Source organism: Onychostruthus taczanowskii, unplaced genomic scaffold, assembly GCF_017590055.1.
Source record: "Onychostruthus taczanowskii isolate IOZ18803 unplaced genomic scaffold, ASM1759005v1 scaffold21, whole genome shotgun sequence".
Lineage (NCBI taxonomy): Eukaryota > Metazoa > Chordata > Aves > Passeriformes > Passeridae > Onychostruthus > Onychostruthus taczanowskii.
In genome coordinates, this window is record NW_024499351.1 from 10,300,019 (window position 1) to 10,315,345 (window position 15,327).

The window sequence follows — 15,327 nt, forward strand, 5'->3', positions numbered from 1 at the left end:
TTGTTGAACTTGTAGCCCAGTGTTTCTAGTGGGACAACAGACTTGTTCTTTTGAACTTGTTCTGCTCAGCTCTCCATTTTCCTGAAACTTTTAGGAGCTTTGTAACTCTGAAGTCTCCAGCTCTCTGTAACTTGCTGTTGGGAGGAATGATTGGTGGAAACAAAATATTTGTTTAAGCCTTACTTTCTAAGGTAACTAAAAATGGTTTCAGTAAGAGTTTAATTGCTAAGTGTGTGGTAGAAGGAGAACACATTTTTAAAAAACCCTGATGCGCAGGAACTTCCCCCTGAACATGAGGAAGAAATTCCTGACTGTGCAGTCACTTCACACTGGAACAGATTGCCTGGGAGGTTATGGAGTCTCCGTCACTGGAGGTACTCAAGAACTGTCTGGACACAATTCTGTGCCATCTGCTCTAGGATGACCCTGCTTAAGCAGGGAGGTTCGACCAGATGACCCACTCTTAAGTCCTTCCAACCTTACCCATTCCAAGATTCTATGAAACATAGAATAATTTAAAGAATAAGGATGTGAATGGTTCCAGCCTTTGACAATGGAACTTATAATGATCTGTCTTAATCAACTTCTTATGCTCTTGTCCATATTTAGTTCCATCTTAAAATGTTGTAAAATATTTTTGGTTAACCAGAAGATTATTTTTCTACTGCAGCAGCATGGTCAGTGGTGCTTAACACAGCAGCTGAGCTTAGCAGAGTATGAAGTCTAATCTTTCTGTTGGAGACATAAAATGAGTAACTTCCGTATAAGTGTGGGTAGTTCTTAAAACTAATCAAAGTCTAAGCCTTCAAACTTGTTCACTAAAGTGCAAACAAAAAGCATGACTTGGTCCCTTTTTGTGGATGGGCTTACAGAACCACTTCCTCTTGTTTGGTTTGGTGCTTGGAGCAGTATGTGTAGTTTGGATTTGGAGTTCTTCCCATTTAGCCTTCCCTTTCTCATCTCTTCCTTTTTTTTTTTTTTTTTTTTTTTTTTTTTTTTTAAAGGCGAAAAGTTATTGAACTTAGAATGCAATGCAAAATCTATATAGATTTCCTCCCACAGCTCCCACAGCTTCCTCCACATTTCTGTCCATTGAAAGGCATGTATTCATTTAATAGCCTTTAAAAATATTTGTAGTATGATACTAATAAAAGCATTTTCCAGTGGTCTCCAAGTATTCTGAAATTAATCAGATTTTTGTTGTAGCATTTTGAAAAATATATGCTAGTGTACTGAATCAAGTTTAAATCCCCAGTCTTTGTTAAACCAGCTTATAAAGTCCACATGAAAATACTCTGCTTACTTAGCAGTGAGGACTTGTCACTGCTGTGATTGTGATTTAGTTGAGGGGTTGTAATCTACCTGCTCAAACAAGTTCTTGCGTAGAAATGTTGAGCTCTATATGTACTCTATGTGTTAATTCTGAAAGTTTATTTTGATAATTCGCTTTTAAGTGCTTAATCACATTTAGTATATAAGAGATAGTAGAAGAAATAGAATTAGACTTACCGTGCTAGTAGCTACATTCCTGTTTGTTGGCTGCACACAGGAAAGAAGTGAGTAGGCACCACAAGCAGATGTGGAATAGCTTCTCCGTAGGGGAGCCATTTACATTTTAAAATCTTTGCAGTAAGTAGAATGGATCATTAAAACCATGGGCACTCCTAGCATTTGTGCAAATGCCTTACCCTGCTTTCTGTCTTGATGAATTTCTAATACTGTCATTTTGACAGCTGTTTTTATATGATCATGCATTGAGAAAGTGTTTGTTACGTTTGGTACCTTTCAGATAGCAGGACACACACATTAAAGAAATGCCATATTCCAAACTGCAAGATTAGATTTCTTTTGGGCTGTTTGGCTTCTGATTGAAAAACCAAACAAATAATTAAAATATAAGGCATTTTAAGCCTTGTTCTACTCAGTTTTATGTGAATCTCCAGGAAGAGGACTTGCCATCAGAACAAGATCTAAAAATGAAAATTAATGTTTTTGTCTGGTATTGAAAAATGCTGAAAAAAAATCTGATCTCTTTACATCAGAGTTACCATGCTAAGTTTTAAATAATTTTGATTTTAAGCTTGTCCTGATGCTAATTACTTCACATAGTACCCATGGACTATGGGTACCCAACATAATTTTGGCACAGAATTATTTTTATGCTTTGTGCATGCACACACACTCTGACTCTCTTCAGACAGTGAAGATTGCCTAGAGCAAACATCTCTTGCAACTTTAAGGCTAAACTTTGAGCTTTTGCTTGCTTTGTAAAATAAGTTCATCCAACTTTTTTGATGTAGGGCTTATGTTACTGATCTTGGAACAAACAACTCAGTGTATTTCCAAGAAAAATACATCTGTGGACTTGGCTGTCGAGGGTAATTGTAAAAAGCTCCAAAGCATTCCATAAGGGAGAGGATAGAATGTATCAAATATTTTGTGTGGAACATGATGAATGTTTTTCATGTTACAGTGGAGGTGTAGCAAAGTATAAGAATTGAATGCCTTTTTGGGGTTATGTATCTGTATTACTATGAATGGATGTGGAGATTGGTAACTTTGATATCAAGAATTGTCCTCCATCACTTCCTCTTTCAAGTTCTGTGTACTCATGCATTGTGTCAAGAAGTAAATGGGAATTGAAAGGAGAAAGGTAGATATTAAAACTACTTCAATACATGCTTTTCTTTGGAAAGTAATCTTTATACCCACAAAATAAATAATTCCTAGTATGAAGGAAGAAAAAAATTGCATTGCCTTGAATGTAATTTAATCTTACTAAGTGTCTTGAGTCACAAGCTAAACCCCATATATTTCACAATTTTGGGGAAAGTGAAATCACTACCCTTGGGAGATTAAGAGGTCCAGTTTTATTTGCAAAATGCTGTTTGTTTTTTCAGTAGTGCTCAAGGCTGTGGTCACTACTTGGCCAATGCAAATAAAACCACCTCATCACACACAGCCTACAAAATCACTTGAAATATGCCACGATGAAGGCACTCTGAATAGGAAGTGGAAGAGGAGGACTTGACTGCTTCTTTTAAGATTGCATTCTGCCTAAATGCCGTGCCTCATTTATTTATTTATTTATTTATTTATTTATTTATTTTCCTGTTTGGTAATCTCAGCAATAGTGTAGTGTGATACAGAATAGAGGGAAAGGAAGGATTTCTGTAGCTTTCATCACAGGGAACTTTTTCTTAAAGATGATTTGGTTATGAATTCTTTGGATGGCTTGCCACAATAGTTTCTAAAAGGCTACTTGTCAGATGTACTGCTTATTAGCACACTTGGTATGCTGATCTCTCCAGAGATGATTTCTTTTGACCATGTGAAATAGTTAATTTTAAAAATTGCAAAATTTATTTCATGCAATTCCTTAATCTGAATGAGAGTGATGGACAAAAAATGAACACTCGATTGTTTAAGCATAAATTAAGCTACTCTTATAAGCAGTTATTAGCCTTTATTTTAGCTGTTTCTTGAAAGCAGCATTTGGAAAGTATTGCTGTTCAGTGTGGGGAGGCTGCAGAGAAGTACATTCACAAGAAATGATTTTTTGTTTATGACTGTAAAGATTAGGAATGCAAAATGAGCTGTTTCTTTAATAAATGCAAAATGTCATTATTGTCTGGTATCAAAGAATAAAACAGGATAATTCTTTCAAGTTTTAACAACTTTATCCTAGTGGCCAGTAAGAAAGTTTTAATGTTTAGATAGGACAGCTTAAAAGGAAAAATTAAATCTTCACATACTTCTTACAGTGCATGGTTTTTCATTCTCCCAGTCCCTGCCTTTGTCTTCTGTGACTTGTGTAGTGTGGATGAAGCTTTTGCTAGTGAAGAGCAGGGCAAGAAAGTGGTTGAGTGCTGCAGCCTTCTCCATAGCCCAGGTAACTAGGTCACTCTTTTCCTTCTGGAAAAGGCTCACATTTTCTCTAGTATTTGTTTTTTCTCAACATATCCAAAGAAACTTTTTGTTGCACTTGGCATCACTGGCCAGATTATTCTATTAGGGTGCTAGCTTTCCTCGTCTGGTCCGTGGCTGTTCATACGGTATTTCTGCCAAGGTCCTTATCCTTGCTTCCATCCTCTATGGGCTTCTTTTTTGAGTGAGTTTGAGTTTGTCCAGAAGCTGCTTTTCATCTATGCAGGCCTCCTGGCAAATCTGCCCAACTTCCTCTCTGTTGTGATGCATTTCTTCTGAACTTAAAAGATGTGATCCTTGAATATTGATGATCTTGAATGCTTCTTCTTTTCAGGGCTATATCCTACTCTAAGGAAAAGACTGAAGATCCCTGAAGAGGCCAAAGTCTGCTTTCCTGGAGTCCCTAGGGCAGCGAGCTTTCTGTCCACCCTCCTTGCTGCCCTAAGGTTCTTAAACTCTTCCATGGAACCAAGGCTGTCCTTGAGCTTCATATTCCCCACCAGCCTCTCCTTGTTGGTGAGAACCAGGTCCACCAGCCCCTCTTGGTTGGCTCCTGTAGGACTTGCAGAATGAAGTTATGATCAATGTGTTTCAGGAACCCTGCTGTGTTATCCGTCCAACAGATACTGGGGTGGTTGAAGTCCTCCATGAGGACCTGGATTTGTGAATGTGAGGACACTCCTGTCTGTCCATCGAGGGTGCCGTGTCTGCTCAGACTTACAGGTTGAGTGAAGCAGACACCCACTATATTGACACCTGTTCCTGCTCTCCTTTTAATCTGATCCATACGCTCTCAGTCAGCTCCTCATCCATCCCCAGGTGGAACTCCGTGCTGGTTACTGATATGGAGGGTGATACCCCTTCCTTTCTGCCTTGCCTGTCATTCCTAAAGATCCTGTATCTTCCCATTCTAACACTTCAGTCACAGAAGCCATCCTACCACGTCTCTTTGATGCCTTCCTGGCAACTGTCGCTCAAAGGCCTCTTCACCAGCTTGGCAAACCAGTGTCCAAAGATACTCTTCCTTTTCTCTGATAGATAAACCCCAGCAGTGCCCCAGCAGATGAGGTTTTTCAAAGTCTGGTCTAAGTAGCCAAACCTGTGTGGTCCAGTCCTGTAACCATTTATTGATTCTCCAGATTCAATAGGCCCTTTCCAGCCCTTCCCTTTAACTGGGAAGATTGATGTGAAAACTGCCTGTGTTCCAGAGTGCTTTATCACTGCTCTGTAATCCTTGGTGCTCCTCTGGTTGCTCCTTGCTGTATCACTGGTACCGACATGGTATAATAGCAGCAGATAATTGTCACTGGACCAGATCTTTTTACATACTGTGACACTCAAATGACTGATACCCGTCAGGTGTACCTTATGTTTCATACATTCCTTTGCAGCATTTGTATGTTGATACTGGTCTAATAGTAAAGGGCATGATCTCAGGATTCTTTTTTTTTTTTTTCTCATTATTATATTAAAAAAAGAGAGTAGGATAAGATCTTTAAGCCATTGTCCCTCAAAATCAAAACCCTAAAGCAACTTTGACTGCAGCTGTACTGTTGGCAGAAAAAGAAGTCTATTTCGGTTGCTGTTCTTACAACCCTTCCTGTGTGTCACAGCAGTAAAATAGACATGGATCTAATTCTGACCTGGACCAGAGGAGAGGATGCTTATCCAGTTCCTGAGCTGCAGCAACGTTACAGCACAGATTTGCTGCCTGACAGAGGGCAACAGCCTCCTGAGCTGCTTTCTTGTCCGTATTCCATCAGATGCATGGGGTGAGCTGCAGGTCAAGAAGAGTATGTGAGTCCCTTCTGTAGAAATCTCAAACTCCTGGAATGCTGGAGGAAAATTCTCTCTTTGTGCTTATTGATATGCAAAGCTGGAAGGCTTTTTTTTTTTTTTTTTTTTTTTGTGGAATTAAAATATGAGAAAGAACTGCTTCTTCCCTCAAATGCTGCTGAGGTGTCTGCCACCTATCTGTGCTAGGTGCAGCCTGTCCCCTCCTGTTGCTCAGCTGTAAAGCTGAAGGTGTGGCTGCCTGTCTCTTCCCCCTGACTTCCCCCTTCTCCCCTGCCCCCTTTTCTTTTCCCTAGGCACAAACTGCCTGAGAAATAGACTGCTGCTGCTTTATAGATTTTACAACTCTGTAACTCTTGTTGTTTTAGTCTTTTGTGGTAGGCAGTATAGGTAATGTTCATATCTACCTATGTAGGATTGTACTAATTAAAGAAGTAAGAGGCATGACTGAGCTTGATGTCCTGATGCTTTATAAAGGCAATTTCTTGCGCTTTTTTTTGCCTTTTTTTTTCTTGTTGTTTCTCATCTGTTAGTTATATCTTTTTTTTTTTTCTTCTTAAAGTTGAAATAGCTTCTAGAAAAATCTTTTTCTATAATAGTGGATGTAGCGGATGTTCTCTGTCTACAGACAAAAGTTCTGGGGATTTTTCAGACATAAGATTCAAGGAGATTTATGTATTTTTATTTTGCCTTCTTTCCTCCTCCCTCTCTCTGTAGAAGAACATCAAGTACAAGACTGAAAGCATGGAGGGCAAAGAAGGTAAAAGAGAATGTATTGCAGAGTAGTAATTAAGAAGGTTTCTTTGCTCTCAGTATTTTGTGCTGTAAAACTTTGTCGTGGCTACAGCTTTCAGTCCATACTGGAAATTACATCTTTTTGACATGGTGTAAGGCTTCAGTATGATTTTTTTATCTGTTTTTCAAGAAATTGTGGCCAAATTCAAATATTTGAGGTGAGGTGGACCAGGTCAAATATTCCAGAAGCAGAACACTCAAGGGTATCATTCCAATCCCTGTCAGTTACATCTTAGTAATTTTAGGAGAGAAGACAACATCTTTTTTGAGATGTTTTGGTTTAGTGATAAGGGCAGTTATCCTAAGCACAGTCCTGTTCCCCATTTGAGCAGGGAAATTAAATTGGATGGATAAGTCTCTCTTCTTTCACTTGAGTTACCTGTTTTCTTCCACATTACCTGTTTGTATGCTTTCCATCCAGTTCTACTCTTGTCCAGTAATTTAATAAAATTTTAATGGACTTTAATATCAATATTTCTTTATATCAGTGAGAATGGCAACAGTCTCATGTTCAGAGCTGTATGTAGCATTTGAGTGTTTCTAGAGGGATGTGTTCAGGTGAATTTTCCAGTCAGTGGAATATTTGAAAATAATAATACTAGTTTGTTCAATTTCTGAAAACCTAGGAATTTTTGGTGATTTTTCCTAAGTCTGCGAGCTCATCTTCTCATTTTGATGAAGAATTTCAATGGTTTAAAGCATAAATTACCTTATTTATGCTTCCTTTGCCTTTTATTTTAACAGCCTTTTAAAGGAATATTTTGATTAACCTTTATGGCCAACACTTGTGAAGTGCGCTTGAGTGCACAAAAGGTCATAAATACTTGAAAAATATTTTTATAGATCATTAGCCTAAGCCCATTTAAATTTAGATGGGTATTTATTTATTTAAAGGTTTTGAGGAGCAACATTATGCACTAGTGTGGCATGACATATGGCTTCTGTAGATTGAATTCCAGCTCTTAACAGAAGGTTCTGCAGTCCTGCAACTTTCCTACTTTTTTTGTTTGGGTTTGCTGTTTTGATTGAGTTTTTTCCTGCACAAGATACCCTCTTTGCTAACAAAAGTCCTTGGTGTACTGGCCGTAGGAACTGGTGAGAATAGTTTCAGTAAGGAGGCTGTTGTCTGTGCCCTCTGTCTCCCTTTCTGGGATGCCAGCAACATGAGCAGTGAAAGCAGCAGAGAATTACGAAAGCACCCAGGATAGTTTCATGAGTTTCATGACTAAATGTTTAGAAGCCATCCTAGAGCATTACTTATTTTCTTCTTTTTATAGTTCTTTGATGGCAGATGAGCCCTTTCCTTTTACTTTGGAAAAGTGGCCTTAATTTTCTAGCTGCCCTTTGTGTGGCTTTAAGCTTACTTTGCTAAAGAATTGGATGTTCAGAGATGTAACAGAAATAAATAAGACCATCTGAATACCAGTATATTGTGTGAAACTAGGTACTTTAAAATGAAATACTGGTGAGTTTGGAACTTAAATATTCAAGACTAAGATATTTCAGTGTTAAAAAAAGCTCTCTACAGTTCCCCATTTACATGAAACCTTTTCTACAATTACTTGTGGAGGTTTTACCATAAGTGTTAATGAATTTCTCATGTGGTGCTGTTGAGCATGGTAGATGAAGTCAGGAGGAAGTTAATAATTCAGGAAAGGTTTTTAGTGATGTGCAGTAAATAAGGCAGAGGCTAATCAAATGATGAGGAGAGGAAAAAGAACACTGATTAACTGACTGTTAAGCTCTTTGTTTTAACCTGAGTACGGTAGAGTCCTGATTAAAATATGTGGTGATGTAGTTAAAGGTTGTTTTCTAATGCATGTATGTAAGTAGGTTAATTATGATCGCCCACGGAACACTTGGTGTGTTACACTACCCCACTTCAGAGGGTTTGACAGAGTAGACAATATTACTGTGCTGTTTATCACTTACAGCTTCCTAGGTTTAAATCAATTATCTTTATAGATTAATTTTTAATATCAATTATATGGATACAATAATCTTCTCAGGGTTGAAGTTACCTTCAGTTTGGTCTTTTCTTTCTTTGGCATAGATTTCTCCATTCAGCAGTCAAAATTAGAACTGCTGGCATTGGTGTTTTTTATTACATTGTATAGTCAATAAAGGAGTCATGGGAGACACTTTTCCAGTGAGTGTTGTTTGCTGACAGCATTTCTCTGTGATTTGGTTACCAGCTTCAACTTCAGGTCTTCTGCAGTCATTACTGGCCCCATCACTGCTCTCATTTCTGATTTCTCCCTTGTCATGGCTTATTTCTGATGTTTACCTTTCTTGAGTCCTGATTCCAAAATCTGTCTAGGTCTGGTTCAAGTGTCGTGTCCTTGTGTGTTGGTGTTCTCCCCTGTGTCTCTACCTCTCCTGTTTGTTTCAAGACAGGATGACTTGAAAGTACCAGGAAAAAGATGCCTTATTTTTGTTTTAACTGGCACTATAATACTAAAACAGCATGCTCCACAAATTTATTTAACTACCTCTGTGTAGACAGATGTGTTGAGAGAATTTATCTCTGTCCTTGTTGAATGAATATACATGAAGAAGGTTTTCGAAAGCCTCTTGCTTGTCTATGTGCATTTGGATGGATCTGTAAAGAGCAATGATACAAGGTACAAACTGATACTCAGGCCTTCTGCCACATTTCAATACCAATTTGCACATATAAGGTACAGCTAATATTTTCTTAAATTGACATAGAATATTCTGCTGTAACATTGTTTTAGAAATATTTTAGTCATTTCTTCAGAAATATCCCCAAATTTACTAGGCAGTTATAAAGGTAAACTTAATTTTAGCAAATAGTTAATTAGGCCAGTTGAGAAGGTAAACTTAATTTTAGCAAATACTTTAGCAGCTGGAGACAGGAACTTATAAGGGCAAATAATGGGCAACAAAGGGCTTATGACTTTGTCAGTACAGTGTCTCAGCTTGGTGCAGGGCTTTTTTAATGTTGTTTTAAAATATTCATAAGTAGAATTTGTTGTACGATAATAGGATAATTGTATGCCATTAAAATTACACTATTGTCAGTCTTAATATAGAGGACTGAAGTGCTTAAAAGTTGGAATTTCAGACATATATTAGATTTAATTGAAATTTTAAACATAGCTTTTTGTTTCTCTGTAGGGTTATTGTCTCAGTGTTAACTAACTTTAGTTGGAGCTGTTTTCAGTTACAGGCAAGTACAAAAACGTAGACTGTAAAATGTTTAAATTTGAGATTATTAAGGATTTTTATTTGCAATAACATAACTGTATCAAAACTAATCTTGGCAGTGTCTATTTAGACATTTGAAATTAGTTACACCCATCTTTTGGCTGCATAATACAGTATCTTAGTTCTTAGGAGTGAAGCATATTTACAGGAATGATACAGCCAATTTCTCTGTCGCTGCATCATCTGTTTCAAATGACTTATTACCCACATGTTCATTCCAACACGCTGGTTACAGCCTTTTGAAAGTCGTAGTCCTTCACCATAAAATGCTGTTTCTTCTGCAGACAAGGAAATATTTTGCAGCTGCCATAGATGTCTCAGCCACTGACTTGCAGGCATCAGGAATGAAGCTTTGAATGATCAAGTCTTGATGAACTGTTGGCTAGTTTGGTTAAAGACTACAACACAATACTGCCATTTTAGGAAAACCAAAAACTAAACTAAAAAAACCAAAGGCTTCAATAAAGCATTTAAAGTTCTTTTTTTCTAGGGTAGAAGTATTTCTGCTAAATACTACATCTAAAAAGTGTAGTCTGTATTGGAGTAGGAAAGGTCCATCTGGGACAATATCCTGTCATGCTTAAGGAAAGGCTAGGTAAGGATGAGACGTTTTTGGGTAGGACAGTGAAACCTCACTAGAGCATCCTCCCAGCCCCTCAAAAGGCACAGTGCATGCACTTCCTGAGCTGTAAATGGTGTCAGTGCATGCAACAGGATTGATAATAAGCATTCATGAAAGAAAAGAATTGCTTTTTGAACCCTGTGTAACCATAGCATTTCATTGGAAGAATTATCATGACCTAAATTTACTCTCTATAAAGAGCCACTTCTTGTGATAATTTTGCATCTGTCATATAGTAATTTAATTTTCTATAGAAAAGGCAGTGAAGTGTCTTTCATCCTTGTATTGTTTAGAATGCTGCAGCCAGAGTACTTGATACAGCAGTTTATTCAAAACATTGCAAGCTTTCATGAACTTTTTGGGGTGCAATGTAATTGTCCACACACTGTCTATATGACTAATAAGTGTGCAGTTCCATATCAAATTTTTTATGCACTTTTTTTGTTCTGATATTAAGCAGCTGTTGCTACTGGATCCTCTTTTCAGCCAGTTTTGCTATGCAGATTGCAGCATAGCTCTGATCAAAGCCATTGGTTTATTCTAAAGAATACTTTAAAATAAAATATGTATCTAGGTTGATGGTTTCTTGCAGTTGAGGTAGCAACTATTTCAAAAGAACAACATTATTAAGTTTGATAGAACTGGTGATGGACTTTTAACTACAAATGTGCTGCCAAGCTGTGTGGCAGTGATTGCTTTGTATAATGCATTTTTAAAAATTATTTCACATAGCTTAATTTAATCTGTTTGTTGTCAGGCTTTATCATTTGTAGGAAGTTTGGAGTGTTGGTTTATTTTTCCCTAGCTCTAGTTGCTGACCTACTTGTCTGTTTTATAAATAAAAATAGTTTTCCTCTTTTACAGTCTACCTGTGTAAACTACAACATAGTTTTTACTAAGAAATTTTTCCAATTTTCAAATTTTTTCTATATAATCTCGGAGACTTTGATATGAATTTCGAATTAAAGCAGGAAGGCCAAATGGTGCAAATGTAATTAGGATAAACAGATGGGATATTTTAGAAGGTAGTAAAATATAAACAGAATGAGGAGCTCTGATACTGAACAGCATGCTTGCTGTCAAACATCCAGTTAATTTACTTGTTAAAAGCTGGAATGTAGGCTGGCTGTTTGTGATACTTCCTTTTCCTCTCTTAAAGGGAACTGAAAAATGTCATTTGATTGACCCAGTTTATCTTGTCATTTTAAACTAGATTAAATTTAAAATAAAAATATTAATTTCCTTTAAAGGTGCCGAATAATCCATTTTAATTGTTAAAACATGTATTTAGTAACTACATCACATTAAGTTTTATTTCAGAAAGTTCTTATTGTAGATTTAATGTTTTTAGTTTCTAGGAATAAAATATGTTAGAAATGCTGTATTACTTGTGTTGAGTCAGATAACATTAAGTGGACATACGTTTCACTTGAGTGTGTTGTGATACAGCTGTGGAACGATTATTCCATTTTAAGTAGTATTACAGAATACTGTTGCCATGCATATTTACTTTATTATTCAGTAGATCTTTAGCACATTAAGTCATTCTAGATTCTTCCATGTGAATTGCATTACTTTTTTTTCAACTGGATTGGCAGCTCTGCTGGTACATTTTACCACCTTTTGACTGCTTCGTAGAAATCTGCTTTGTCATGTCACATGCTGTTTTGACTTAAACTTAGTTGTCTTTACATGTTTTACTAATTTGTGATATCTCCTTGACTGTAGTTTGACTGATGGCATAGTGCTAGCATGGTCATTTTATTCAGTGTTTCCATTTTAACCCTCATTTTGAGGACCTCAGTTATTCTTAGTATTATTCAAGAGTATGCTCAAGTCCACTACAGACTTATGTCTACTTCGAGTACATTTGCTAACCTTGCAGAAATTCACTAATTGACATATAAATAGAAGAGAAATGCCAGCTATTTGGTACTGAGAGAAAAGCTGGCTGGTTGCTTTTCATTTTCTTTAGCTTCCCTTTCAATGAATAGTGTGGTTATGAATGAATGAATGAAATAATTGCTTTGGCTTGCATTTTCTTTAAGAGAGATTTGGAATACTCTTAAAGCTTTTTTCAACTGTTAGCCATTGAATTGCTCTGAAGAGAAATTTAATTATATTTTTGTCCAGTTTTAAGTTAACCATATTGTGTGAAGAAGTTTTCTGTAAAAGATTTTATCCATTTTATGACATTTTAAATAGCTATGGGTTTTCTCTTCTGTTTTGTGGAATATATTGGATCTTGTATTGGTAAATAATGGTAGAGTTTTGTAGGAATGCTTCTTTTGGATTTCATACTTAGAGATAACTTCTAATTTGTTCATTTTACTCTGCTTTGTTTGCAATACTAAATGCACACTGTTACATTTCCAAAATAGATATTTTGTTGTGAAAAACCGAGATTAAATGATACGCAGAAGTTCCATTAATTTAAAACTCCTTTGATTTGGTGCTGTACAGATGACTTGAGCTTAAAATCACGTGAGGTAGTTCTTTTTCACAAGAAAAGGTAATGACACACGTGCGAGTTACTTGCTGTATTTTGTGAATGTTTGCTACACTGCTTGTTGGTTGTGATAGTGAAGCATTATTGTAGCAATTATCTTGATAATCAGTGGTCAAATGCTAAAAGCTTTCTGACAACTTGACATACAACTTTGGCATTAGCTAGCTGTTTGTTCCTTTTGCAGAGGGTTACCAATTAAATCTGCCTAGTTGCATGAAGCAGAGCCTGAGAGTATGCAAATGTGAAGCCTCTGGCTTCCTGTGATTGCTGGATTCAGTACATGCTATTGAGAATGCTGTATTTTCAGAGCCTTTTTGTATTCTGCTCACAGTGTTTGCTGAGCAGAAACTGTGGCTAAAAATAACTAAAATGAATTTCTCTGTCTCTCTTTCTTTCTCACTGCAGGATGACGTAGCTTTGCCAAGGATTTATCAGCTAAGCAGAAAATGAGCTTAACATCCTGGTTTTTGGTGAGCAGTGGAGGCACCCGACATAGGCTGCCACGAGAAATGATTTTTGTTGGAAGAGATGACTGTGAGCTGATGTTACAGGTAATTGCTTCAGCCTTCCATGTGCACCTCCTCAAATCATGAACTTAATGCACCAGCTTCATGCATTCCTTTTGAAAAGGAAATTCCCCAGATGTTAGGGAACAGCTGTTTTGAAGAATCTTCTGTGTCCTTAGAAAAAAAAAGTTTCAATGTATTGCTGTTAATCGTGCAGTTAGTGCTTAAGTACAGAGAATCACATTTTCTTCATGTAAATCAAATGCAGAATGCAAGGATAGAAGATGAAATACATTTTGCAGTATGACCAGTAAAGTAAGTAGACTGTGTTCCATAAAATGTGATAATGTTAAGAGAGCTGGATGCTTCTGAAAGGAGCCTTCTTTTTTTGGCAGCTTGTAATCTAATTTAGTCACACGATTTGATGTAATTCTATCGCTATGCCCTGATTGTGTTGTACAAAGGAAAATAAAATTTGTAGAGAAGAGTATTTCTCTGTCTTTAAGGAATTTGAATGACTCAATTTAAATATAATTGAAAATACACAAGTCAAAATAGTTTGATCCTTCAGCAACTGCTTCAACTTTGAGGATCCCTCTATGGAGCCCTTAGATGTGTGTAGCTGTGTTGTTATGTAGTCATATTGCTTGCACTTCACCCTATCAAATCTGTAGTCCTCTGACCTGCCTTTTCCTAAATGTTTTTTTTTATAAGTGATGGTAGTATTTTGGGAGTTTCTTCTTAAATTTTTGTTGTAGAGTGTAGAGCTCTTAAGAAGATTGAACTTCAAAACTAATGTTCCCAACCCTTTCTACCATTCAATAAAATATTTTGTTTTGGAGTTTTTGTTCCCAAAAGTTGTGTATGCAGCCATTATTGGCCAAATTAGAGTATTACTTGCAAATGAAGTGCTTAGAGATGTAATCCTACATCTATTACACAGAATGTAGTAGCGTAGCTCTGGTAAATTGCATTTGGCTCTCAGCCTCAGAAGACATTCAGATATTTTATTGGTGATATTAGAGTACTCTTAATTTCTCTTTAAAAACAGATAGGATGGTGTCTTGGTAATTTATGTGGGAAATATTAAAAAAAATCCAAACAAACAAGTACACAGATAAATCCACCAACATCCAAAACAACAACAAAAGAAAAGTAACTAAAAAGCCCCACCCCACTGGTTCCTGCCCAGTAGGTTATAATCCAAAAATACTTTTATTTTACTAGTAACTTGTTTTAGAGGACTGTTGTCTGTAAATAAGGGAGCATCTCCTTTCTTCTCTGCTATGCCATCCATAGTAGATCAGTCCTTAGAGTGAAGCATTTATTCTTTTGTGTTACAGAATTTCACCTTGAAAGGTAGCTCCCTCTTGGGTTAATAGTGTGAATAGATTTGAGTTATTTACAAACATTATTTGTTGTGTATTTGCTTCAGAGTTAGTGAAAAAAATCAAGGGGCCTGAGGATTTCAAGAACATTCTTTTTAGCCTGCTGCTATGTTAGGTCTGCATGCCAGCATGACTGTGACACCACATAGTGCTGCAGGGGGAGGAACCCACCAAGAGAGAAGCTAATAATGTGTTCTTGTTCTATGTGTATAGCTCTTTGTGCAAGACCTTCCTTTCCACTCTTGATAACTTGGTTGATCTCTTACTGCAAAGCATGTGGACAATGCATGATAAAGAAAGAAGAATTTAATGCTTTTATTCATAATTGCTTGACAGAAAATATATTATAAAGGCTTTAATGAAAATAATTTTGACTCATGCTTGATAGACCTCAGATCTGTACCTGTAGACACTGGTTTTTTAAAAGGTTTAGTTCACATCTGGTAATACAGATCTGCCTCTTTATGTAAATATGTTCAAACATAATGTGAAGTCTTCCTGTTTAGCTAACTGTTCCATTGCATCAGCCTGCTTGTGGATAAATACTACATTTCC

General features: G+C 36.7%; 1 protein-coding gene across 8 annotated transcripts in view; it reads left to right on the plus strand.

Annotated features, from left to right (window-relative positions):
- Positions 1-15,327, plus strand: part of CEP170 (centrosomal protein 170) — a 96,257-nt gene that overhangs the window by 10,968 nt on the left and 69,962 nt on the right. For all 8 annotated transcript variants that reach the window (XM_041404179.1, XM_041404174.1, XM_041404180.1 and 5 more), the window contains exon 2: positions 13,284-13,429. In XM_041404179.1, coding sequence (XP_041260113.1) covers positions 13,325-13,429 — 105 coding nt within the window. In that variant the 5' untranslated portion in view covers positions 13,284-13,324. The remainder of the gene's footprint in view (positions 1-13,283; positions 13,430-15,327) is intronic.